This window comes from Myodes glareolus, chromosome 1 (assembly GCF_982192425.1).
Source record: "Myodes glareolus chromosome 1, mMyoGla1.1, whole genome shotgun sequence".
Classification (NCBI taxonomy): domain Eukaryota; kingdom Metazoa; phylum Chordata; class Mammalia; order Rodentia; family Cricetidae; genus Myodes; species Myodes glareolus.
The window spans coordinates 40,431,830-40,458,897 of record NC_142026.1 but is presented as its reverse complement, the minus strand read 5'-3'; the positions used below and the strand labels follow the sequence as shown (position 1 = coordinate 40,458,897).

The window sequence follows — 27,068 nt, the reverse complement described above, 5'->3', positions numbered from 1 at the left end:
TCAGCCTAGAGAAGGATCCGAATCTAAGAAGTAACAAGTAACATCCACAGAAGAAAAGGGAGCAGCAGGTTGAGAAAAGACAGCAAAATACATTACTCAGAAATTATAACGCATTCTTACTTTGTATGAAAGGGAATTCTATTAAATTTCCATCTTAAGATGTTAGGTTACCCTACTCTTTTCAATAGTTTGAAGTTCTTATCTTATAATTGCCTAGCATTTGCACAAGTACCTGGGGGCAGAACTACTGTTTAGAATGTTCTTCGGAGGCTTGGAAAAGTCATCAGTTATATTTTATTAACACTTGCACTTAACTTACTGTTCACAAGTCTCCAAGGCAAAATGCCCATGATGTTCACAATCTGGAGTCACGCCTTTTCCCCATTTCTGAGGAATAGCAGCCCCTAATCGTTCTGAACAGAGAAGACTGTTGTTGTCTGTGAGGCTGTTCTTCAGAGTGGACATAAAGGGGAAAGTGTCTGAAGGTAGAGAAAAGTCAAGAAGGTCAATGAATAGGTTGGTGTTGTGAATAAGTTAAACTGGGTAACAAGAAGAAGTTGTGAAGAACACACACACTAAACACACACACAACAGAGAATGTGATACAGAAAAGAAGCTGTGAAAGTATTAGGAAGAAAACAATTATGGGAGGAAAAAACTGGGCTACAGTAATTGTAGTTAGGTTGGTGACTGTAAAAAATCCATGTACAGTTTATTATAAAGAGCTTAGGATTCTCCATTGACAGTGTAGGCAAACTTACATGTTCCAACCTCTCCAATGCCAATTACTGTTTTATTTTTCAGAGTGAGACAGGTCTTTTACTTTTCTAGGCTTCTGTAAAACTTCAGTTTGTGGACTGTTTCAGATTTCTTTTCTTTTCCATGAATAATGTTGTAATAATTTCTCTTATTTATATATCTAACAACTCAGCATTGCTAGACCTGTGTGCTTTATGAGTAACTATGGGAGAGTGCTTAAAGCTGAGACCTAAGCAGCTATACTGCTGCCCAGCACAGTAAGCTTTACTTCCTTGACATGAGTACTTAACCTCTCTACATCTCAAAATCTCTTCTCTAAATCGTAATACTCATCACCATCTATTGTGAAGATTAAATTATACCACATCATAAAACTTTATCAATGAAACACAGAATTGTGTATAATTAATGCATTCTTTTTCAGAATATGTTCCTTCAATAATATAGAAAATAATGCAATAATATTTGCAAATGGAAATTTTATTGTTAATAATAATGATGAAAGCACTTTAATAATTGTTGATGTTGAAACTGGTAATAAAGATACAATTATTCTAATAAAATGGCCTCATGATTGTAACGAATTAGTGAAAAGTAATTTCTAAATATAACCTAGTATGGAATAAAACATCTTTATTGCTACTTAATTATTAATCTACATATTATTCATTTATTCTCAGAATTTTTTCTATATATTCTATATTACCAAATTATATTTATATGACTATAGATATGCTAAATGAGAAAAGATAATTTTTAAGGAAATAATTAATTTAATAAAAATATTAATCAGCAAAAATGTATATGATTGTAGTCACATATATTTATTGCATTCTATTGCCTAGTATTGCTTGGAACCATTCTATTAGGCCTGACATGCAATCAGTAAACAAACATGCCACTCTTACAGTGTTGTAACAGTGTGTAGTACTGAATGGCAACTCAAAGCAATTCATTCTCTGCTTTCTTGCAGTTCGAGAGAGAACTGTGAGACTATTCAAAGGAACCGGAGATTACCCCTGGGGGTTCCGGATTCAGTTCTCCAAACCAATCGTGGTAACTGAAGTGGATACCAGTAAGTGCTATCATAACAAGTTTAATTCATACCACAACAGTCTTCTCACCCCTATCAAAATGTACACGATAACCTGCCCTCTCTTCATCTTGTAACGTGCACATGTGCAGTAGAAGCAACTTCTAAGAGTGGTTACCAAGCAATACTGAGAAGTGTTCCTACCATGACCACATTTTATTTTGAAGTCCAGACTTCCTGTTGAAATGCACTCCTCTGATAAAAACAGAGATGCTGACTGTTTGTTGCTATGCAAAAGGTTCTGGGAGTTCTATTTGCACTGAATTATATCCATCATGTCTCTTCTTGTATCCTTTTCAATTTTTATTTTTATTATATCATCCCTCTCCTCCACCAAACTCCTCTGTGCCCTCCAACTCCCTCTCTTATTCCTGGTCTTTTATTATTATTATTATTATTATTATTATTATTATTATTATTATTGTTGTTGTTGTTGTTGTTATTGTTGTTGTTGTTGTTATTATCATTATTGCTACATATACATTAATACATATATAAATACAACCTGCTGATTTCACTTTGTATTGCTTTGTGCATATGGTTTCAGGATTAACCATTTGTTATTGGATAACAAATTAAGGGGCTCATTTTGCAGAAGACTATTTCTCTATTTCTCAACCAGTCATTAACTGCTTTCATCAATGGGTAGGAGCCTTGTGAGATTTCTCCCATCCATGTTGTGGTATCTACTGATGTTAAAATTGCTCAGGATTTGTTGAGACAGCCATATTGTCATGACCTACTGGTCATATCCAGAAGACATACTCTCACAGCAGACTTCCTGATATCTGGTTCTTTCAATCTTTCCATCCCTTCCTCTTCAATATTTTCCAAGCCTTGTATGTAGGAATCACACTGTAGAAGTATCAGTTGGGACTGGTCACCCCAGCAGTATCCTTATTTTAAATCCAAGGGGGCGTCATGTTCATGAATGTTTTAGAGGAAATGATTTAAATTTATTATAATTTCAGAGAATAAATTGATTAATTTGCATTTAAATATAAAAACCATATTGTATACCAGGGATGAAAGGAGTAGTATTCATTATAGATAAATGTTCTGAACAAAGTAATTCATATTTGTTCTCCATGTATATGCACCTTATATATGCATATATATGCACCATATATATGAAGGTGAACACACCAGATGAAGGGGAATGTGAATCAAATAATCCCACACTAGCTCCAAGTAGAGTATAATAATGGGGTTATTTATTTAAGGGAAACTCACAGATCACAATGGGGAACAGGAATGGAATCCAGCAGATATGAGAAGAGAGAGAGAGAGAGAGAGAGAGAGAGAGAGAGAGAGAGAGAGAGAGAGAACACCTTTTAGTACCCCCCAAAGCCATGCCCAACCTGGTCCAGCCTCTCAAAGGCCATTGTCTGAAGGAGGTTCTCCATTATATATAAGAACTTAAAATGATATTATGATCATTTTACAAATGGTTATATGAATGATCAAAGTCATTGGACAACTTGTCTGTTTTTATGTCTCTAAGCACCAGGATTCAAGTCTTAGAATTTCAAGCTACTGAAGCAGAGTTTTTCCAGTTAGGACACAATCAAACACCTGACACAAAGTGATTTAAACAATGGAGCAGATGAGCTGACTCACAAACCCGAAAGTTCAGAGAGGGTGCAGATGTTGGGTCTGTTTCAGTGATGTAGTCCTTTCATCAGAAGCATGACTCATTTCATTCTTTTCATTGCTGCTGCAGGCTTCCACTCGGACCTAAATAATCTCAGCAGCTCTGGCTTTCCTATCACAAATTACAGAGTCAGAGAAAGAGGACAAGTTTGATACCTCAAATAACCTCTTGGGGACCTCACTGAACTGGCTCAGTTAGATCAGATGAGGTTGTTTGGAGTGAATTATTAGAAAGTTAAGTCCTCCATAGACCAGAAAGTGGAGCGAGGCCCTTCATCTTGTCCAAGTTTGCACAGACTAGACAACAAAAAGAGGTGATCTTGTGAAGTTTAAGTTTCATTTCAGGATGTACTGATACAAGGGCACTCAGTACCCAGTGAGTTGTCAGTCACACTCACCCAAACAGCATCACACAATTTATTCAAACACAAGGTTTTGACTCTTCTTGATTCATTAGTATTGGGCATATGATCATTTTATTTTTGAAAAAATTTTATCATATCCGAAGCATGATGGTACATTTCTGTAATTCCAACACTCTGGAGAGTGAGGCAGAAAAATTTCAAGTTCAAGGCCGACTTGAACTACAAATGACCAATGTGTCAAATGAACAAAAATCCTACTATCAAATAATTAACAACTTTGAATCTTTCTTGGCTAGATGTTGACCTAAGTTATTTTCAACTATTGGGAATAGTAAGCACATTAGGCATTATATCGTGTGTTCCTAGTCATACAGAGGGATTAACACTGCCTATATTACATAAATTATTATGGAATTAACACGGAATAATCTGTTTATTATAAAAATAACTTTTCTCTATATTATTTACCCAATTTACTTTACCAACATATTTTTCCATTTTGAAATGTTTTTGAATCCAAACTTTTGTCTTCTCTCTTAGGCAATAAATGGCTTTGTTCCTCTGTTTTGTAATTAAAAATCCAGGCTAAGCTCATAACCACAGAACTAAGAAACAGTTAAATATAGTCACAGATATTTCAGAATTCCTTCCCAGTGTCATTTCGTCCTCCTTTAGCTTTCAGCTTGATATTAGCTTAAGTATGCAAACATATGCTGGCTTCCTGACTATTTTCTCTACTTCTAATTTCTATTAATTGGTACCATCAATTTGTACCTTTTCCTCCTGTCTTCTCCAATTTAAAGACAATCTTTCCACTACCCTTCTCTTAACTTACAATATATCGATAAGCAAAAGAGTCAGAGAAAATCTTTAAAGTAATAAGGTTCCATTTACCCAGATCATACCATCTGAAAATAGAGTGAAGTCTAACAACATGTAACTGGGAGGCAGCTGCTGTGCCTCACCAAACAAAGGAAGAGGGTGAGTATACAGAGAGGCTCTAGTCCCTGATGAAAGCCCAAAAGCTGAGTGAGGAAAAGAAGCATGATTGTATTGGAGAAGCCTCTAAACTTAGCGTACTACTGACAAATCCTGAAACAGGCTAATAGTAACCAAATATTGGCCAGAACTGAGCATCCATTGAGGAATTCTGCATTGGTTGTCAATAGCCAGATTCTGGCAATCCTTCCAAGTCCATTTACTCTCTGAAGCAGTCACACAGAGCATGGCCTGAGTGAAGAATGGGAAGGGTTCAAAGAAATCAAGTAAGGCCATATTCAAAAGTAATGGACTCAGCTGTTTGAGGGAGAAAAATTTAAGACAACACAGCTTCCAGGCTGTGATACGGTCACTACACATGGTTCTTTTTTGGGCTTTACACTGAGAGAGGCAGCAGGTGGAGTCCAGTTTATTGAGAAAAGGAGTATGGGTGACTTTAGAGTTGCCCACAAGGCAGATACAGGTTACTCACAACCATGAACTCGTTTCTTGGCGTGACTTTTCTCCATTGACTATTATTTTGTTGCTGTGTCAAAGGGCCAGGCAAACGCAAAAGGAAGAGTTTATCCTAACTCCTGGATTACAGGCATGTAGTCCTTGTGGCCAGAAATAGGCCACAGTGGCAAAGAAGGCATGAAAAATGTCATGGTAGCCGGTAGGAAATTATCCAGACCATTGTGGCAGGGAAGGCATGCTGATATAGGCTGTGATGGCTGTTCTTGGTTTCAACTTCACTACTTCCATAACTAACTGAAACCAAAGCATCTAGGTATACCAGTGAGGGAATTTTCTTATATCATTTGAAGTGGTGAGACCCATTTTTATTTCAGATCTTTAGAGGTGGAAAGATACATATTTAATTTGGGCCACACTTACTTCATTAAAGCCTAATTTTTCAGGATTCTGGTGTATACTAATGACCAGCTAAGATATCCAGCCTCATGGACTGAACATCTATTGTATTCTTGGAGTTCCCATTGGTAGAGAGTCAGTGTTGGACTAGTTAGACTATAAGACATTTTAATAAGTCCCCATTATGGTCTTGATAGGTAGGTAGGTAGGTAGGTAGATAGATAGATAGATAGATAGATAGATAGATAGATAGATAGATAATAGATAGATAGATAGATAGATAGATAGATAGATAGATAGATAGATAGGTAGATAGATAGATTCTACAAGTTCTATGATCTCAACAACCTGACTAATACAAATTTTGGTATCAGGAAAGGCAGTATAAACATTAATTTCTAAAGTATTTGCAATAGGCTTTCCAATTTGTCAGCATCTACAGCTACAAAAGCCTCTCCAGTTACTGAAACCTCTGCTAGCATCTCAGAGAATACTGAAGATTCATGACATAAACTACTTTACAATCTTAAGGAGACAAAAATACATTTGATTATCTTGATGCATTAATTGTGAGAAGCAATGGAGTTGCCAACTATGAATACAAAACTTTTGACAGTTTGTGGGAAAATAAGGGAAATGATAATGTTGGTTGGTTGCTCCTAGAATCTCTGGATGAACTGACAAAGGAAAAGAATGGGCTCCATGGTAAAATTAGCCAACTTCTACCAGCTCAGAATACAATGGAGGACAACAATAGACTCAGGGATAAAATTATTCAGTTCCAGAAGCTCATAAACAATCTAAAGATTCATGAGTGTGTCCTGAAAGAGAATATTCTCTCTAGCAGCCACAAAGCTCAAATTGTGAAAAACCAAACTGAAGCCCTCATCATAAGTTTGGCTGAAGTACCATAAAAATTCAAGTCTCAGACTAGGGGGCTATCAGTGATTAAAGTAAAATCACTAATTGGTAAAGAATGGGATTGTGTAACTTCAATATGTTGGAGGACCCTATTGAATCTAAGAACTTTGAACCTTCAGATTCCCAAGGTTTTATCTGACCTGAAGAAGCAGTCTCTCCAGAAGAGAACATACTCAGCAGGTGGGCTCCCATCTCCACCCACCGACACATTGTGCTTTCTGCCTTTGACTGAGAAAATTAATCTTTCATTGTCTGCTAACAATGTAATGACCTTCTCTGAAGGAGATGCCAAGCAAAAAAAAAAAGTGTGTCTTTAAAGGGGCAGCAATAAATAGTTGCCTCTAGACCTCTAACCACACTTAAGGCTAAGCATGCTCTTAGAGTGTAGATATAAAGTGTAGTTCATGAGGATGTATACTATAGCACTTGAGAGCTTAATGAGTTTGCTAATTCATTCAAGCAGCAGTCTGGAGAATATGTATAGGACTAGATTTTAAGGTTGTGGGAGAATGATGGAAGAAACATAAATCTGGGTCAGACCGAATCTATTGATATGATCCCACTTAATATGGGAGTTCACAGTTTTTTAAAAAAAAAAGTGTCAAAGTTTTTTTGAATGGTTGTCTAAAGCATTTGCCAAAATATGACCTACTGAAAAGGAGCTAGAGATACCTGATATCCCTTGACTTTGTGCTGATGAAGAGATTTTAAGGCTCCGGCAATTGCAATGCTATAGTGGACACACTGTGTAAAACCTAATCCTCTGCAATAGGAAGGCCCAGAAGGCACACCCTTCATTACTTCTATAAAACACAAAATAGTAAGACAGGAACCAGCAAATTTGAAGAGCTTTGTTGTCTCCCTTTCCCTTGTGCCAGACTTCGGGGTCAGAGATGCTGTCGCTTATTAAATGCAATGAGTATGCTTGGCCCCGAAGTAGCAGGGGCAAGGTAGCAGCAAGACAATCATAATTATTGTAATGGGCAATGAGAACAAAGCAAGGTCTGTTATGGCTTAACCTGTAATGGTCAGCGCAGGCAGAGCAAATTTTATGGTGGCATGACTCATGTGGACCTTTGATATTAGCTAATCAATCATGGTGTTCCCAGGCATGAGACAGATAAGAAGCCTTCTGCATTTATATATATATATATATATATATATATATATATATATATGTGTGTGTGTGTGTGTGTGTGTGTGTGTGTGTGTGTGTGTGTGTGTAATATATATACATATGTGTGTAGACAGATATATAGATATAGATAGATATAGATATAGATGTAAGCAGAAAAATTCTCAAACAAATGGAAGAAAGCCTACCTACACCAGATTGTTACAAATGGGAATCTTAGCCTGTGGGCCAAGTTCCAAGCTTGAGCCAATTTGCAGACCAGAACACCTTGAATAAAACAACCACCAGGTTCCCTGTTTTACTGTTAACCTTTCTCCAGTGCTTCCCAGAGGGATCCGTGGCCTTTTACAGAGGTAAATGTACACTAGTAGAAAGGTAAGAAACAGATTTTCTGGAGTCTGTTGGATACTTGTTCTAAATTGTTGCTGATTCTGGGAGACCCCAAGAAGCAACAGGGTCCTCAAGCTAAGATAGGGACTTATAGTTTTTATGGAGGTCAGGTGATTGTGTTTTAACTGACATCTGACTCACAGTAAGTAAAGTGGATCCCCAAACTCATTCTACGGTTATTCCCCCAGTTCCAAAATATATAATTTATATAGATATACTTAGAAGTTGGTAGAATTTTCACACTTACTCCCTGGCCTGTGGAGTGAGGGCTTCTGTGGTTGGAAAGGCTACATGGAAGCATTTAGAGTTCCTCTGCCAGGGAAAATAGTGAATCAAAAAGAGTGCTGCATCCCTGGAGGAGCTGCAGAAAATTAGTTCCACTGTCAAGAACTTGAAAGATTGAAGGGTGACGGTTCCACGACATCTCCCTTTAGCTCTCCTGTCGGGCCAGTGCAGAAGACAGATGGATCGTGGAGAATGACAGCTGACTTTTGAAAGCTCAGTCAGGTAGCGAGTCCGGTTGCAGCTGCTGTACCAGATGTGGTGTCCTTACTGGAGCAGATTAACATATCTCCTGGTACATGGTATGCAGCTACTGATCTAGCAAATGCCTTTTTCTCAGTACCTGTCCATAAGGACCACCAGAGGAATTTGCTTTTAGTTGGTACAGCCAGAAACTATACCTTCACACTTTTACATCAGGTATAGATTCACTCTCTAGCCCTGTATCATAGCTTAGTTCAAAGGGATCTAGGTCATCTGTTTTTCCATAAAATATCACATCAAAGCACCATATTAATGACACTAATATGATTGGGGCATGTGAAAAGAAAACTTTGGTATCTTCTTGGTAACACATACATACATCAGAGGATGGCAAATAAATTCAACCAAAATTCAAGAACGTTTACCTCAGTGAAACTTTTAGGAGTCCAGTGGTGTGGATGTGCAGAGATATTCCTTCTAAGGTGAAAGATAAGTTACTGTTCCTGGCCCCTCTCACCACCAAGGAAGAAGCACATTTAGTGGTCCTATGTGGATTCCGAAGGCAGCACCTTCCACACTTGGGTAACCAGCCCATATACCAGGTTACACAGAAAGCTGCTAGCTTTGAGTTGGGTCAGGAACAGCAGAAGGGTCTTCAACAGGTCTAGGCGGCTCTACACCCTGCCATACCACTTGAATCATATGATCCAGTAGACCCAATGGTACTTGAAGCATCAGTGGCTTCAACTGGGGATGTTGTTTGGAACCTTTAGCAGGCTCCTATTGGTGAATCACAGAAGATTTTGGATCTGGGGATTTTGGAGAAAGACTCCATCATCTGCAGGCAACTGTTCTCCCTTTGAGTGACAGCTCTTGGCTTGCTATTCGACCTTAGTGGAAACTGGTTATTTGACATTGAGCCTCCAAGTTACCAAGCAACCTGAGCTGCTCATCATGAACTGGGTGATTTCTGACTCACCAAGTCACAAAGTAGGATGGGCACAACAGGAATCTATTGTCAAATGGAATTGCTTTATACGTGATCAAGCCCAAACCTGTCGTAAAGGCACAAACAAGCTACATGAAGAAGTTGCCCAAATGTCTATGGCTTGTACTCCCATTGCAATACCCTCTGCTGTCAAGCATGCATCTATAGCTTCATGGGGTGAGCCCTATGATTGTTGACCAGGGAAGAGAAGACAAGGGCCAGGTATGCTTATGGTTCTGCACATTATGCAGGCTCCACCCAAAAGTGGACAGCGACAGAATTACAACTCCTTTCTGAAAAAACCCCGAAAGACTCCAGCAAATGGAAATTTTCACAGTGGGCAGATCTTCAGGCAATTCATATGGTCACATATTTTCTTTAGAAGGAAGAAATGGTCAGATGTGATATTGTTCACTAACCCATGGACTGTATCCATGGATTGGATGGATCGTCAGGAACTTGGAAAGGCCATTATTGGAAAAATTGGTGAGAAATGCATCTAGATGAGAAATATTTGGATAGGTGTGATCTCTCCAAATAAGCAAAAGATGTGAAGACACTTGTGTCCTGCGCTAATGCACATCAAAAGGTGACTTCAGCAGAAGATAAGTTCAGCAATCAAATAGAGAAGGTGACCTGTTCTGTGAACAATGAGCCTCATCCCCCAGCTATCTCTGTCATTGTTCAACCCCTTGGACTCATAAGAAAAGTTACCATGGTAACAGAGACGGAAGTAATGCATGGGCTCAACAAAATGTCCTGTGACCACCAAGGTTAACAAAGCTACTGCTGCTGCTGAATACCAGATATACCAACATCAGAGACCAATATTGATCCCCAGATATGGCATCATTGCTCCAGATGACCAGTCCATGACATGGTGGCAGGTTGACGACATTGGACCACTTCCTTCATGGAAATGACAACACTTTGTCCTTACTGGTGTAGAAACTTAATCTGGTTATGGGTTTGCCTTACTACATGTAATGCGTATGGAAAAACCACTATCTGTGGACTTACAGAATCCCTTACCCATCATCATGGTATTCCACACAATACTGCTTCTGACCAAGGAATTCGCTTCACAGATAGTTAAGTGCAACAGTGGGCCCATGATTATAGAGTCCACTGGGCTTACCAGGCTGCTCACCATCCTGAAGCAGCTACCATTATATAAAGCTGTAGAGTTTTTTTATGACACAGTGCCACAGTTAGGTGGCAGCAGTCTGGAGGGATGGGACAGGGTTCTCCAGAAGGTGATATGTTCCTTGAATCAGCATCCAGGATATGGTGCAGTATCTCCACAGCCAAAATCCGCTGATCAAGGGGTGGAAAATGGTTCCACTCACTATCACTCCCAATGACCAACTACCATGTTCTTACTTCCTGTTTCTGTGACTTTAAGCTGTGCTTACCTGGTAGTTTTGGTTCCAGGGAGAGAGATTGCTACTACCAGCAGACACAACAAGCATCCATTGAACCGGAAGCTCAGACTCCCCCCTTGCCACTTTTGGCTTCTGAGGCCCACAAACCAAAAGACCAAGAAAGGAATTAACAGTGTTGGGGTATGTGATTGATCCAGATTACCAAGATGAAATTAGATTTCTTCTTCTTTATTGATGTAAGAAAGACTATGACTAGTGTAAAGGAAATCATTTAGGACATCTCTTTGTGTTACTATGTACTTGGAAGAAAACGAGAGACTGCTACACCCTAATCCAGGAAGGATAATATTGTACATGAACCCTTCAAGATTGAAAGGTATGAGTTATTCCTCCAGAAAAGAACCAAGGCCAGCTGAAGTGCCTGGTGAGGGTGGAATAAAACAGAATGGGTAGTAATAAATATAAACTGTCCACATGACCAGTTGCAAAAAGAAGATTATAAACGACATGAATGCTATGTTATATTTGGTTCGAATATGTTTTGCACAGATATTTATGTTTTCTGTCCTTGAATCTTTTTCATACAATCTTTTTCACCAATTAAGAGAGTATCAGTGGCTATCATATTTAAGTTTGAAATACTAAAAATCGTCCCTCCAAGGGCATTGCCACCTATTCTAAAATTTATAGTATGTTTGTGTTTTACACAGGAATACTTATATCATGTTTGGCATAATTATGACCTGTTTATTGGTGTCATCTGGAAATTAAACATGACACAAGAAGATATGACTGTGTGTAAAATGACAAGAAGCAAAATTGTAATGGCTATTCTTGGTTGTCAGTTTGACTACATCTAGAATTAATTAAAACTCAAATAGCTGGGTGTACTTGTGAGGGTTCTTTTTAGGAATTTTCTTCTTAATTAAATTATTTGAAGTGGGAAGAACCATTTTTAATCTGAATCTTTTGAAATGGGAAGATTCATCTCTAATCTAGGTCACACCTTCTACTGACAGCCTATATAAAGAACAGAGAAGGAGGCTTGCTCTTTTTGCTTTTTTCCACTCTCTGTAGCACACATGTGTGTGTGTGTGTGTGTGTGTGTGTGTGTGTGTGTGTAGAGAGAGAGACAGACAGACAGACAGACAGACAGAGACAGTGGCAGAGAGATGAATATATACATATACATGAATGAATGCATGTATTGCATATAAAAATAGTACAATATACATATACATCATATACATGCATGTATACATGTATACATGTATGGCAGTAGGTGTAGGACTTCTAGTATCTTACAGACCAGGAAGGTGAAAGTTGATGCTTAGCTTCTCTCTCTCTCTCTCTCTCTCTCTCTCTCTCTCTCTCTCTCTCTCTCTCTTTAATGAATGAGGCAATTTATTAACCCAGCATCCTTTGTTCTAATGCTTCTTGTTGGCAGCTGCCACCTGTCCGGCAATCCTGTCCAGATCTCTGTCCCTGAGGTGTTAGCTTGCGGCCCCCATCTTGGTCCTTTCCCACCATTTTCAGCCCCTCCAGGGATGGGAGAACGCGGCGGGCCACACTCTTGGAGCCTCTGTTGAAGTGGCTGGGCCTGACAACGTTTCTCTGCCGTCCTCCATAGATCTTTGTCATGGTGCCAACCCGGGCACCACCACGCAGGTACAGGTGCCGTGCCGTGCCGTGCCGTAGAAGCAGCTCATGTGTAGAACCAGTTCTCACCATAGGGGGCAAGCTCTTTATGTTTGGCCAGCTTGACTGTGTCCACCCATTGGGGACTTTCAGCTTCCCGGACTTTCTGAGGAAGGCTGCCAGAGCTCTGACGAACTCCTGCTGGCTAACGTCTTTTACAGTAACTCCAGGCATCGTGCGGCCTCCGCGCTGCTAGTCAGGGGAAAGGGGCCCCCTTCTCTTTTTTTATTCAACTTGATACCTAAGCCAATGAATCAAATAGTACTACACACATTCGTGCAAAACCCATATTTTTTCTTTGTGTTCAGTCTGGGAAGGCATGATAGTGCTTGTGGTAGCTGTGAAGCTTTGATACAGAACATGGTGGCAGGAGTATGGGACTAAGACTCCTCATATCTGGGAAGACCTATAAGGAATGAACGAAGAGAGTTGTTGCAAAGCTGCTTGATATGTCTTTCTCTTTGTGTCTGTCTCCTTCTCTGCTGTCTCCGTGTCTCTCGCTGTTCTTCCTTTCGTCCCTCTCTCCCTCCTCTCCCCTTTCTCCATTTTATTCAATTTGATACCCAAACAAATGGACAGAATAGTACTGCACACATTCATCTAAACCCCAGCGGTGTGTCTCCTTGGCGATTCTAGTCAATTTAATCATGAAAATTCACCATCACAGAGTCAATTTCTGATATCTTTGTATCTGTTCAGTGTCGATGGTTAACCGTATCTTTGTCGTTCTAACACAAAACAAATAACTCTGTGTGCTCTGCAGGGAACTTTTTATTCACTGGGCCCAAAGGTGTTTGGCAATAAGAAAGCTGAAGTGTCTTTTCTGTCACAGAGATGTGACAGTACATAGTTAACCCAGGATTTTATTCAGCATCAGAAAGCGCTGCCCTGGCAGGGATTCGCCTAGCTGCTGAGTGTCTTTCTCTCATTTTTTTTTCCTTAAATGTATTTCTCAGTGCTGAGAATCCCTCTGAAAGCCATTGTCTACTCAAATCCACTAAATGAGGGGTTGAGGAACTTTAAAATTACACATATTTTCAGCCCTTCTGAGAATCTTATTCATGCTATAAAACATTGTTCTGGATGCAGTAGAGAGGCTTAATTACACACTAAGGATAAAAAAGATAAAGAGAAGAGACCTGTAGGTGGGGTGGAAATGATTATCCCTAAGTATACAGAATGTGAGTTTGCTTGGCACTCGCGCAACTAATTGCCCACACCCGGCTGGCATCTGCACCAACGGTTTCTGAGAAAGCCTAAGTGCCTGCGAGATCTGTTGGCATAAACAAAAGAAACAGATGTTCCAACTTTGATAGCAAGCAAACTCGGAAAGAAAACTATACATTTAAGGCAGGCTAAGCAAGGGAGGAAATGATAAAGAGGCCCATGCTTCTGAAGCTCCAGAATTTAAAGTGCTACTGTTAGAGCACAAATTTCCAAGTGAAAAGTACAAGCTCTTTTTTTAAAAAAAAAAATTGGTTTTCAGAATCTGCATTATGTGTAAATATGCATGAAATGAAAGCATGAAATAACTTTTCTATTAGCTTTTCCTAATAAAATTACAAGTATATCTATTTGGAGGGAGCTGTAAATTTTAGAAAATTATCGTCTTATTTTTCTACTACCTCTTCCCTTCATAAGCAATTTATGTTGATGACTTCTGTACCAAGACCAGAGTCACATAGGGCAAGTATTGGTGTGTTGTGTGATCAAGCCACCTTGAACCATCTTTGTCCTCAGTGAAGCCCTTGTACTGCAACTCCAGCATCATTAGTAGATAACGGTGAACCTTATAAGATGCATGACAGTCCAGACTACCACACCCAGTGCCCACTATTAAAAGCAGTTTTATGAATCAGTCACAAGAGTGGCAAACCTTAATAATTCCCTACTAACAATAATCATTCTCGGTATCACAACCAAAAATACAGAGGTAACAAAATTTAAAATGAACAGAGGACTTGTGTAGATATTTACCTGAAAAGGATAAGCAAATAATCAATAAACAATTGACAGCATCAGTATTCTCCAGAGAAAGGAAAACCACAGACTTACTCATTTTGTTCACGATATGATTATAATAAAAGTCCAGATAATAAAACCACCAAGAATATAAAGGAATACAGAACACCCATGCAAAAATACAGTAAAAACTTCACTAAGTAGTAAGGCTAGAGAGATGGTTCAGAGGTTAAGAGGATGGACTGCTCTTCCAGAGGTCTTGAGTTCAATTTCCAGCACCCACATGGTGGCTCACAGCCATCTATAATGAGATCTGGTGCTCTCTCCTGGCACACAGACATACATGCAGGCAGTACGCTGTACATTTAAAAAAAAAAAACCTTCAAGTTGTATAATCAGAATAGAACTATCTTCAGAGTGATAGAACCTTTAAATATTTGGTTTAATAATTAGGTTTAAAATTATTTTAAAGCAAATTTTACTTAGAAAGCCTGCTATTAAACATGTACTTGGTTTTAATTTCATAGTGTTTATTAACTTATCTAGTCAATCATTTAACATATTGATTAGTACAAATTCTCAAATTCCTCCTACTTTCCTAATTCTCTTGGAAGCTTTAGTTAGTCCTCATTTTTCCTAATTTCTCGAACAGACTAAGATTAATGATGATGTTATTAGAGTCACCTTTAAGGTCTCAATATAGAACTGTTGATATTTTCTTCATCTTGGATTTTTTTCTTCTCTCTGTGTCTGTGTCTCTCTGTCTCTGGCTCTGTCTCTCTCTGTTTATCTATCTATCTATCTATCTATCTATCTATCTATCTATCTATCAATCTATCTATCTATCTATCTCTCCCCTTAACTTCCTCCCTTTTGTGTAACTATATGAATCCACATGCCCACATGAATTCATATTCTCTGTGTATATAGTTGTGCAAGCACATATATGTTCATAAATGTAGAAGCCAGAGTCAATATTCCATGCCTTCCTCCCTTGCTTTCCATCTTATTTTCAAACAAGTCTCTCACTGAACCTTGAGGTCACTGATTTGGACAGACTGTCTGACTGTTTATCCCCAGCCCTGAGATTACAGCTATTCACTGCCATGCCTAGCTTTTTACACAAATGCTGGGCATCCAAGGTCAGGTCTCAGAATGTACTTCATCCTTCTTCACTGTGGTCTCTGCTGACTATGTTTTTTAAGATCTATCTGTTTTGAGTTTTGTTTTATTTGTCCAGTCCCCTTTTTCTCTCTTGCTAATAGTAATTATTCCTTAAATTTTATCTTCAGAGCTTTAAATTTCCCTCCTTCCATTATCTGAGTTATGAATGTGTTTGTTGGTTCTATCTTAACACCTGTTTCTTTAACACCTGTGTTTTGAATCCTCTCTATTTTCCCTTCTACCTGGACTGAACCCCGAGTCTCACTCCTGCTGGACAAGCACTCTATCACTTTGCTTTCCCTCCAAGCCCAACTATATTTTTCATTCATCCCAATGAACATTGAAGATTATATACACCGCGGTTATTTTAGGGTATCTAAAAGCAAATACAAATTTAACTAGTGTTTTTTCTTCCATATATCAGAGGTTATTTTGAATATATAAAATGCCATAATAAACAAATGAGAAATTTTACTTGGTGGTATGTTTATGCTTCATTAAAGATTGATTAACAGGTATCCAAATGAATTCTGAAGACCATTTCAGGTCATATGAAAGGTTCTTATGCTTCCACAAATCTCTAGAATTACGTTATAGGCTTATATAAATTCTAGTAGTAATAGCCATGTGGATCTGTTTAACTTAATCTCTCTTTATTCAGAGTTAATCTTCCTAAAGCCTAAATTATGAAACAATGAACATGTTTTATGCTTGCAATACTTTGTATTTCTACAAATGTCAGAGGATCTAGTGCAAATTCTACATCCTTACCTAATACACCCTTTTTCCTTTGTCCATCTCCTTTATATTGTCACCAAGGACATTACCCACTGACCCACAGCATCTATGCTAGCTGACTTGGGTCACTAGCTTTGGGATTTGGAAAGTATGGATACCTTTGTTCAGAATACTTACTGTTTGAGGTGTGCTAGTTTTTTGAAATGGTGCTCTCTTTGGCAATAAAAAAATCCATGTTTGACTCAAGGCAAACAAAATAAAAGGTTATTAATTATGGTAGTAGTCTAATGTAGATGTTCTTAGTTGGAGATAGTTTCACATAATGTTTCATGTTCTGGGTTTCATTTTCCTTGAGAATCTATCAACCCCTGGGATCTCAAAGTCATCGGCACTTCCCAGATAGATGAAAAAAGCCATAAGAAAGGGTGGCCTTCTGTGTCTTTAGGGTCTAGGCCTAGAAGTGAACACCACTTCTGTTCACATTCCAGGGGCTAGGCCTTTTTCAGATTGCATGCCCAAGTGCAAAAGAATATGAGAAAGACTAACTAAATGTGAGCCCAGACAACAGAGGGGTTAAGTTTTCGTAAACCTTGTAGTCTACATTACTCTGGCCTCTCTGATACTCATGAAACATAATTCACTTATCTATTAATATCAGACCAGTTTCTCATTTTTCTGAAAATCATTTTATAATTACTCCAAGTTGGATTAAGAATTAAGAATTTCTTTTGCAAAAATCATAGTTCATACTGTCTTTGTAATTTGTTTTATATCTGTCACTTGATATATTACAAATGTAATTTTTTTTTGGTTATGCCTCCCTCTCCCAACCCCCCATTTTTTTCCAGACAGGGTTTCTCTGATTAACAGTCCTAACTGTCTTGGAACTAGCTCTATAGACCAGGTGGCTTCTCTTTTCATTACCAGTAAAACTGAAGGTCCTTGATGAAAAGAACTATAGCGTAAAATTTGGAGTGGTTCATTTATTCATTCAATATGTGTTTGCTGAATGACTGTTAACCTGTAAGACAATAGCTAGTGTTATGGGGAATGTAAAAAACAATAAGAAACTTCACTCAATTCATGTTGTTATTTGCAATGCCATAAATAAATTCTCTAAGCCCTTTGAGGCAGTAGAACAATGTATTCACTGCAATTGATTCATATGATCAACCAGGACATGATGTAATATTACTCCAAGCAGCATAGTATATAAATGAATAGAACTATCAAAGGTTGCTTCTTACCCCTTTGTGAACTAAAGGAGTCATGACTTATAAATCAGAAACCTCTCTATCATTAAAACAGATTTAGACAAATTGTAGTCATTAAAGATAATATTCTGCATCATGTTGCCCTCAGTGACTGTGTCACATCTTAAAAATAACATTCTTGGCTAGGCATTATAATGCATACTTTTAATCCCAACCCTCTGGAGGCAGAAGCAGGTAGATTTCTGTAGGTCCAAGACCAGCTTGATCTACAGAGGGTGTTCTGGGACAGCCAGGGCTATACAGAAAGACCCCATCTTAAAGAACCAAAATATTAAAAAAAAAAGTAAAATAGTAAATTAACATTCTTTGAAGCTGGAAAGATAGATTGGCATTTAAGAACACTGGCTGCTCTTTCATAGGACACTGGTTTGATTCCCAACACTCACATGCTGACTCCCAACCACCTATAACTCCAGTTCCAGGGATCTGATTCTCTCTTCTGCCTCTGCTGACATCAGACGTTTTCTTGGTGAATGACCATACATGCAGGCAAGACATCCATGTGCATAAAAACACAGTAAAAGAAAATAAAATTTGAAAAGTATTATTTAAAATGAGTATTCTTTGAGGAGAGCAGTGGTGTTCTGCATATTAAAAGCCCGCTATTGCTCACACATCTGTATGAGTCCATAGACAGCATGTATTGAGCATGCGCATCAAAGAGAGAGAAAGGGGGTTTTAAATGAAGGGAGAAAGAAAAAGTAGAATTCAACTGCTTACTGTAGGGAGAATTTTGGCCCAATCTCTGGTAGGCACATTTTTTTAAAAAATAAACTAATCTTAAATGGTATATTGACTTTTTAGCTCACAGAAAATAAGGGCGTACTGCATAAATGAATGTGATAGAAACCCAAAGGACAAAGTATCCCATGGAAAATGGGCCTCCACTCTTCCACAGCTAAGGACCAGAGAGCTGAGGCTATTTTCAGTTTCCTATCTGAAAAGACTCAGAAAGGAGCCTAAACAATGCAAGCCAAAGCAGCTCTTTCACTCCATTTTTTCTCACCCCCTCCCAACTACTCCAAGATCTGTTTTTGCCACAACTTCGTAAGTATTTCAATTACTTGTTCCCTGAACAGTCCTGCAGAGAGGCTCTGCCCCCAGCCCCCTTTTTATAGATGAAGATATTGAGGTTAAGTGATTTTCTCAGGGTTACAAAGGGACCTCCCAGCAATGGGGAATGAGAATCACTAGTTCAACCTTCTTGCGGATGAATAGATTGAGTTTCGGAGCAGCTTTGCCATTGTATTGCAAAGGAGTCACTCAAATGCCTGGCTGAATGTGTAAGTCCTAGCCGTGAAAGGCAGGCCACAAGAAGAGCATTTTCTTTCTCATTAATGACATAAGCAATTGTCTAAAGTTGGAAAGAAAGACCCTGTAGAAAAAGAGTCTTTTTTTAAACAGTACAAACAGCAGGACACTCAATTTGGAACCCTCTGTCAAAGAGACTGTTGTCATCTGCCTACTTACAGACAGTGCTGCCGAGGAAGCGGGACTTCAGATTGGAGACGTGGTGCTGTCTGTCAATGGCACTGAGGTCACCAGTGCTGAACATGCAGAAGCTGTGCACCTTGCAAAGAAAGGTAAGTGGGCCAGTTACAGACTCCAGAGTTCACCGAAAATGCTGAGCACTCAATACACGGGAAGCTCGAGCGTGAGAACATGACAGATACAGAAGGGTGCCTTGAATGCGCTGTGATCCACATGATGGTTTATCCTAGTCATTAAATCTCATTTCTGAACCACACACACTTTGTATCATCGCCCATAAAATATTTTTGTCAGCAAGCAAAATGCGCTCTACTCCCATAACATTTCTTTAATTAAGAAACAAAGATATTTCCCTCATTTGAATTTGCTTACTATCTCTTTTTACATATATTCCTTTCTTTCATTTTTCCATTGGTTAACATAAAAGGTTTGTAGAGGTAAAAATCTCAGGGTTTTACTGTGGTACTGTGATGTGTATGTGAGAGAGAGAGAATTCCCTTAGTACACGCATGCAAGAGAGAGAGAATTCCCTTAGTACCAACTGAGGTCTAACAGTTCCAACAGTTAACAGTCAAACAGTTCCCACATAGATGGAGAACCACAGGAGTGGCAATGGTGCATCCCCTGCACTGTTGCATCCATCCACAGAAAACTTGTGAAGGGATTCATGTCATTGTTCTCTCTGAAAAACAACTTTCTTCAGCACCATGTTAGAAGTCCTTAAAGTCTCACAGATAAACATATTCAACTAGAAAATACTTAGTTCTATCACGGGATTATTTAATGTGGTATCTTACTCCTGAAAGTTATATGAATGCTGTGATGATCCTGAATTATTTTTAGACAATGAGATATTATTTCAAATGTGCATTTGGAATAATTTGGCTGCCCTGCCATGTGTCACTAGCCTTCTTTCATGTTTTGGGGTTACCAAGAGCTAAGAGTTCTCACATAGAGGTTAACATCTGAAAACCACTTACAAGTTAAGGTAGTAAGCATTCTTTTTAACTACTCTGAATTGTTTTCAGGTAGAATTTAGCTTGGCACTTTATTGCTGTATAAGACGTACGCTGGGTATGCCAGGAACACAAGGACATTATCAGTTAGCAAGTGCAATAGCTCTCAAAGGTCTTACCCTAATAGTTATCCTTTCTGAAGCACAGCTTAGGAATGCAAGGTTTATTATCATAATTACAGTAGTAAATTGATAGTATGAGACAGTAAGGCAATGTTATTCATTACTTTTGTACTTTTCTGTTCTCAAAGATAATTCCTTGTAATTTACATTTTGTGTTAAATAATAATTTACTAATACTTTTATTCCTAGTGTCTTTTCTTTTTTTCCTCCAAAAAGCATATGTTGTTTATAATACTTAGCCATTCCCGAAAATTAAAGGAAAACAGAGATTATCTCCAAACCTGAATGACAGAGTCTCTGGCCCTTGATAAAATGGTGGCATAACATTGACCATAGAGAAAAGTGACTTGAACATCCTAGCTTGGGTTCATTGCTCTTGGGAGTTACTTGAAAGAATGAGTTATACTCTGATATCATCTGGGTTCAACATTAACTTTCCTCTCCAAAAAAACAAAACAAAACAAAAACCCCCAACAACAACAACAACAAACAACCCCTTGTCCTTATCAGTCCTCAAATTCAACACTGGAGGCACCTGCGAAGCAGAAGGTAAATTGTGGATCTGAGATATCAAAGAATAACATGGAAAGAGACAGAAGAGGTGATGTCATGCTTGTATTTGTTACAGGGTAGGAATTACATTAAATAGCAGACTAGGGCTCAATATCTCATGTGAGAAATAGGCTGGAGTGGGATATTTATTATTGATCTTGTCATTCATGTGCTCCTGGCCAGCCTCATGCTCCCTCATTATCACTGAGTGCTAGAAAGTGGACAGCACCTCTTATGGACAATCCATGAGATGTGCCCACCTGGATGGAGGCCTCGATCATTCTGTATTTGCAGAAGATGTCCTGCATATACTTAGGGATAATTCACTACAGCACAGCAGAACTTTTAACTTAGAAACAGTGAAAAATCTTATAGAATAATTGAGAGATTCTGGGTCAGTTGCCTTGAAAGCAAATAAGGCAAACACAGCATCTGGACCAAGGTAGCAGTCAAAAAAGTATGCTGACCTGAAGAGCGTCACCTCACTCACCAGGAGGAATGCCAGAGAGGGATGCAGCTTTAACCTTGCTCCAGTGTATATTTTCCATAGCAACCCCAAAGCAAAAGATGCTATCCAGTCAAAATAATAAAGAATCAGGGAAACAGGGCAGGAAAAGAATGTCGATGTAAGAAGAATCTGTAATAAGCAAGTAATGGAATACATCTGAGGAAGCAGACATTTAAAATTTAAAATAAGATCAATATAATCTCTGAATTGGTCAAGGAGGACATTTATAGGATATGAAACAGAAAAGTGGCTGTAAAGAAGAGCCAGTTGTCAGTGCTAAGTATAAAGAAGACAAATATTGGGTGGGGGGAAGCAGTATGTGAACTGAATAACAAAATGAATACAAGGGAAAGATCTTGGGTGATCCAGACTAGTGTATAAACCCTCCCAGAACTGAACAAGCATGTGATCAAACCAAACTCTCTGAATGTGGCTGACAATGGGGGATGACTGAGAAGCCAATGATAATGGCATGGGGATTTGTTTCTGCTGCATGTACTGGCTTTTTGGGAGCCTAGTCTGCTTGGATGCACACCTTCCTAGGCATGGGTGGAGTGGGGAGGGCATTGGATTTCCCACAGAGCAGGGTACCCTGCCCTCTCTTAGGACTGGAGTGGGAGGGAGGAGGGTGAATGGGGGAGCAGGAGAAAAATGGAAGGAGGAGAGGAAGTGGAAATTTTGAATGGTATTATTTATAAAGTAATAAAAATTTAAAAAAATAAGAATAAACCCTTCCAGAAAGTGTCAAGGAGAAAGAAAGAAAGGAAGAAGGAAAGAAAGAAAGAGAGAAAGAAAGAAAGAAAGAAAGAAAGAAAGGGAAGAAGGAAGGAAAAAGAAAAGAAAGACAAAGAGAAGAAAGAGAGAGAGAGAGATAAACAAGAAGAAAAGATAAAAGTCGGGCAGACATAAAAACAAGCACAAAGGGTAAAATGAGAAGAACAAAAAAAGCTATCTTAATCAAGAATTCCTGAGAGAGAAAAAATTAAATATATGAAAAGAAAAAAAATCAGGGTGTGTGTGTACATTCATGTATGTGTTTGTGGTGGAGGTGGACATGAGTGTTGTAGAGGCCAGAGATCAACTTCAGGTGTCATTCCAAGAGTGCTCTCCACCTTGTTTTGTGAGCTAGGGTCTCTCAGTAGCATGAAATTCACTGATCTGAGAGGTTAGTTGGCCAATAAGCTCAAGATATTTATTCAGTTTTGATTCTCCAGTGCTGGGATTGTAAGCACATGCTACCATGCATGGCACTTAAAATATAGTTCTGGTGATCAACTTGGGTCCTTACGCTTGTGTAGCAAGCACTATACCAACACAGCTATAGCCCTAGTCCACGAAGAAAATTATTAGAAACAGAACTAAACAAGATGTTCCAGGATCAGCGAAAGAGAAAAGAAATCAGAAAATGCTTACAGGTTATCAACTAAATGGGCATAAAAAACTCTTAGGCAGGCAGTCTATAGTGAAGCTTAAGAATAGTAAAGAGAAAGAGAAAATTATTGAAGCTTCAGGAAGGAAGCATTCTTCAGCTCTAAAGGAACCAAAATGCAATTAAACTTTGTAACACCAGATTCTAGAATAGTATAGAGTAATATTATACAAATATCAAAGAAACTCACATGCAGTATCCAGATAAAGGATTATCTCACATAAGTACATGGCAAAGGGTTATTGGTGTTCATGACTTTAGAAAGATTATCTCAAGGAATCTCAGATAACACACTTTGCCAAGAAGAACTATAAAACACAACAGCTTTATATTAAGCCTGAAAAATGGGTGCAAGGAGAAAGCTTAAAGTTCCCTATTAGAGCTTTTGGTCCTACATTGACCAAAAGAATTACTTAATAGAATTCAATGCATTTGTATAATTTTAATGTCCCAAACATAGAGAAAAAAGCAGCAGTTTCCTTTATCTCGGATAAAGACTACCTAGTATGTAGCTTTTTATTGCTTTGATAAAACGTTTTATATAGCCAGCCTACAAGGTTATGACTTAATCGGTGGTCATTTGATGTTGATGCTTTGAACTATGGAAGTATCTGTTGTGTCAGCAGCATGTGGTACAGGAGCATGCTCATCCTGTCATAACAAGAAGCCAACACACAGAGACAAAATGATCCACTGTCCCAGGAAATGTTTCAGTGATCCACCTCAATGAACTAACCTTCTCGTACTGGGCCTTACTTCCTAAGAATGTCCACCTACCAACAGTGCCACGGGGTACAACCACGGGTTGAACATATAGGAATTTGAAGAACATTTATGTTCTAAACCATAGCATAACCCAAATCCCAACCATTAAAACAGAAAAGCACATACATATAAATCAAAATAGTTAACAGAGAAATCCTGGAAATATTTATTTTGCAATTGACAAGAACAATGCTAATTATAAAAGACCTGTTCATCATAATAACAAAAGGCCTAACCAAGCCAATATAATACAAGCAAGAGAAACAGTGTGTATACACTCTCAGAAGGAAGCGACCATTATTTCTGAAGATTAAGTGTTCTACAACTAAAAGAAATCTACAACTAAAAGAGAATTACTCATTGATCTCCTGTATAAATTGGTCATCCAATATCATGTGGAGAACCCTGAAAACATACACACAAGTAACACTATACAGACTGATCAGGTTATATTTAGCAATATCTATGTATAAATATATACATTTATATGAATGTAACAACAATTATTGAAAAGAGAAGTTATGAATTTGAAAGAGAGCAAAGATTGGCATATGTGAGGATTAGGAGGAATGAAAAGGAAGGGGGAGATGATGTAATTATAATCTCAAAAATAATATAACTTTCTAAATATCAGCAGTATGTATTTATACAAGCAACAAGAAAAAGGAAAGGGAAAAATCTGATGTGATTAACTATAGCCACAAAAATTCTAAGTGTTTAGAATTAATCTGTCAAATAATGAAAAGCTTATGGAAAAATGTCAGTCTCTAGAGGTATGTAAAAGAAGAACTTGGATAGGTACGCAGCTCGGTAGAGAGTACTGTGTGCTGTGTTGAAGGCATTAGGTTCAATCCAGTATAATGGAGGAAACTAAAGGCCTGGAAACAAATACTATTTTATTAATTTATGTGTAAAAATGTGTAAAGAGGTTAATTCTCCCAAAATCACTCCAAGAATTCCATGATACCATAAAAAATTTTAATTAAATGTATAGGTAGTTCAGAAAGCTTACCTACAAGCATCCAAAAGATTAAATATCTTTAAATAGATGAACTATTCACCAATAGGGCAAGTTGACAAAGGAATATTTTATACCAGATATCAAGATATAGTCCAAATTCATAATAACAGATAAGAATGGAACTCTTTTGTAGGAACATAGAATAGATTAGTGATCTGCACAGGACTAGAAAGTTCAAAAAAATACCCAAATATGCATCCAACTTTGACAAAGGTGTCATACATTGTGCTGTGCACATTATTCTATACACAGAGGTGGACTTAGGTTGTACCAGGCCTCAATTTTAAAGTTAAAACTAATGTCATTAAAAAAATTATAGACAAATTTTCCCACTAATCAAAACAAAGATAAATTGTCAACAAAATGTTGTTTCAGATTCAATAACATTTTTGAAAAGTATCATATAATAGCAAGCTTTGACAGGCATAATGGTATGAAAACGAGAATCTTTGTACTCTTACTGGGATATAGGGCGCTTGGCAAGCAATCTGCACTTCCTAGAGAAGTACCTTATAAATCTTATGTCCTAAAAGCTGTACTTCTGGACAGAGAAACCCAAAAACTACTTAAGGGACAAATACAAGGGCAGTCTTTTATGTGGTAGAAAGGAATGAGAGTCAGCCGGGTGACCGTCACTAAGGGAATATGTAAACCTACGCTGTAATATACACACTCTGCATTTCTATTCACTTTCAAGCATCACAAATAGATTTTTTAAAGACGGATTTAATTTTCAAACAAAAGAAAAGACAAGGAAAAAACAAAAGAGGGAGATGGGGGAGAGAATCAGGCAGGCATACAGAAAAACAGCATGACATCATTTATGTAACATAAGAAGACATACACGCCCAAGACAGTAAGGTCACATTCCCATATCAAGCTCATTTTGTGAGTCCTGTTGTAAAAGAGAAAATTGTTGTACTTGAAGAAGTAATTTAAAACGAGAGCAAGGAACTCACAACTCCAAAGACAATCCGGTGGCACGGTCTAAACATTATGATGGGCACAGTGCCCTTGATTTAACAACAACAAAAAAAGCCCCCTTAAATGGAGTCTACCATAACCCAACTGCAAGCTAGAGCCTCGTTCTGAAACATGTAGGCAGTAACGGTCAAAGAAAGTTGAGTAAAGTAAACAGGGTCACCCAGAAGCACTGATTCCGTAAGAGCATCCCTGACTGTGACTGATTCATATTTACAGACATCAAATCACTCTTCAGAGAACGCCGAAGGCATGTCACAGCCAGGTGTGCGAGACTCGGGGGGCAACTCTTAAATGTGGAATGACGAGTGGTACCTCCATATCTGTAGTGTTGATCAGCTTTCTTCAGCTCTCCGTGGTGTATTTTTCACAACCAGCCTGACATCACGACCCAGCCAGCATCTTTCTATTTTTGGTTTTGTTTCTCGATGGTCTCATGCATGTATCGAATGACTCTTGTTTTCATCCCCTTCCTCCTGCTGAACCTTCTACTTTAGCCCAGAATTTTAAAGACTTGGTCAAACAGTTACAACCCTATAACTAAAAGTCTTACTTTGTTATCTTATCTCAACAGAGTAGCACGAGAAAGGGGGACACCACCCCAAACTCTTATTTCATAATTGGCATTATTAGTCATGGTACTATAAACACCCCTGCACAAATGAGCTTAATTCTGGTGATGAGGAAACCAAAATTGATTGTTGACAGGCACTCAGTGTCATACTGAAAATGATCACATCTGTATGTGAATTTTGGGGGCTTTCTAAGTTCACTTGCTTTTTGAGATGAGTTCTCATTGTTTGGTCCAAAGGTGCCCTTCAACAAAAGGTGATCCTCTTGTTGTAGCTTCAGCCATCTGTGCCAGAATTACAGGTATATAGCCCTACACTCTGCTGAGTCTTTATTTAGATTGCCCCATGCAGTGGTTTTGGATTATTTTTAATAGGGCTCTGTACTAGCAGATTCGAAGAGGAGATTTAATCACCAGTCTGGGAAGTAAGGGAAGACCCTGAAGCTCAGTGAGCTGGCAAGTGTCCGCTCCATCAGGCCTTTGTTTCAGTAAAGTGCAGACTTTAGTAAAAGCAACTGCTGAAATGCCTCTGGAGGCCAGGTTCTCGGCTGCTGAACGCGGTGCAAGCCCTCGGGGACAGAAGGCATCTTGCACATTTCTGCACTTGTGAGGGCGGTAGAGTTTGTCTGGCAGCGGAGGTGTGACTCCGACACAGCTTAAGATTGGTGGCATAATAAGACAGTGAGCCAAGGAGAAAGTGTGAATTAGAAAAAGAAATTATTTTTCTGTTCCCTGTAGCTGCAAATAACC

The 27,068-nt window shown here is 38.4% G+C and overlaps 1 protein-coding gene and 1 pseudogene across 1 annotated transcript in view; one reads left to right on the top strand and one right to left on the bottom strand.

The window, feature by feature from the left end:
- LOC125405498 (uncharacterized) overlaps nucleotides 1–27,068 on the top strand; it is a 141,519-nt gene that overhangs the window by 53,387 nt on the left and 61,064 nt on the right. The window contains exons 5-6 of the mRNA XM_087908296.1: nucleotides 1,733–1,834; nucleotides 19,335–19,445. Coding sequence (XP_087764422.1) covers nucleotides 1,733–1,834; nucleotides 19,335–19,445 — 213 coding nt within the window. The remainder of the gene's footprint in view (nucleotides 1–1,732; nucleotides 1,835–19,334; nucleotides 19,446–27,068) is intronic.
- LOC148123310 (small ribosomal subunit protein eS19 pseudogene) lies at nucleotides 12,425–12,914 on the bottom strand (annotated as a pseudogene).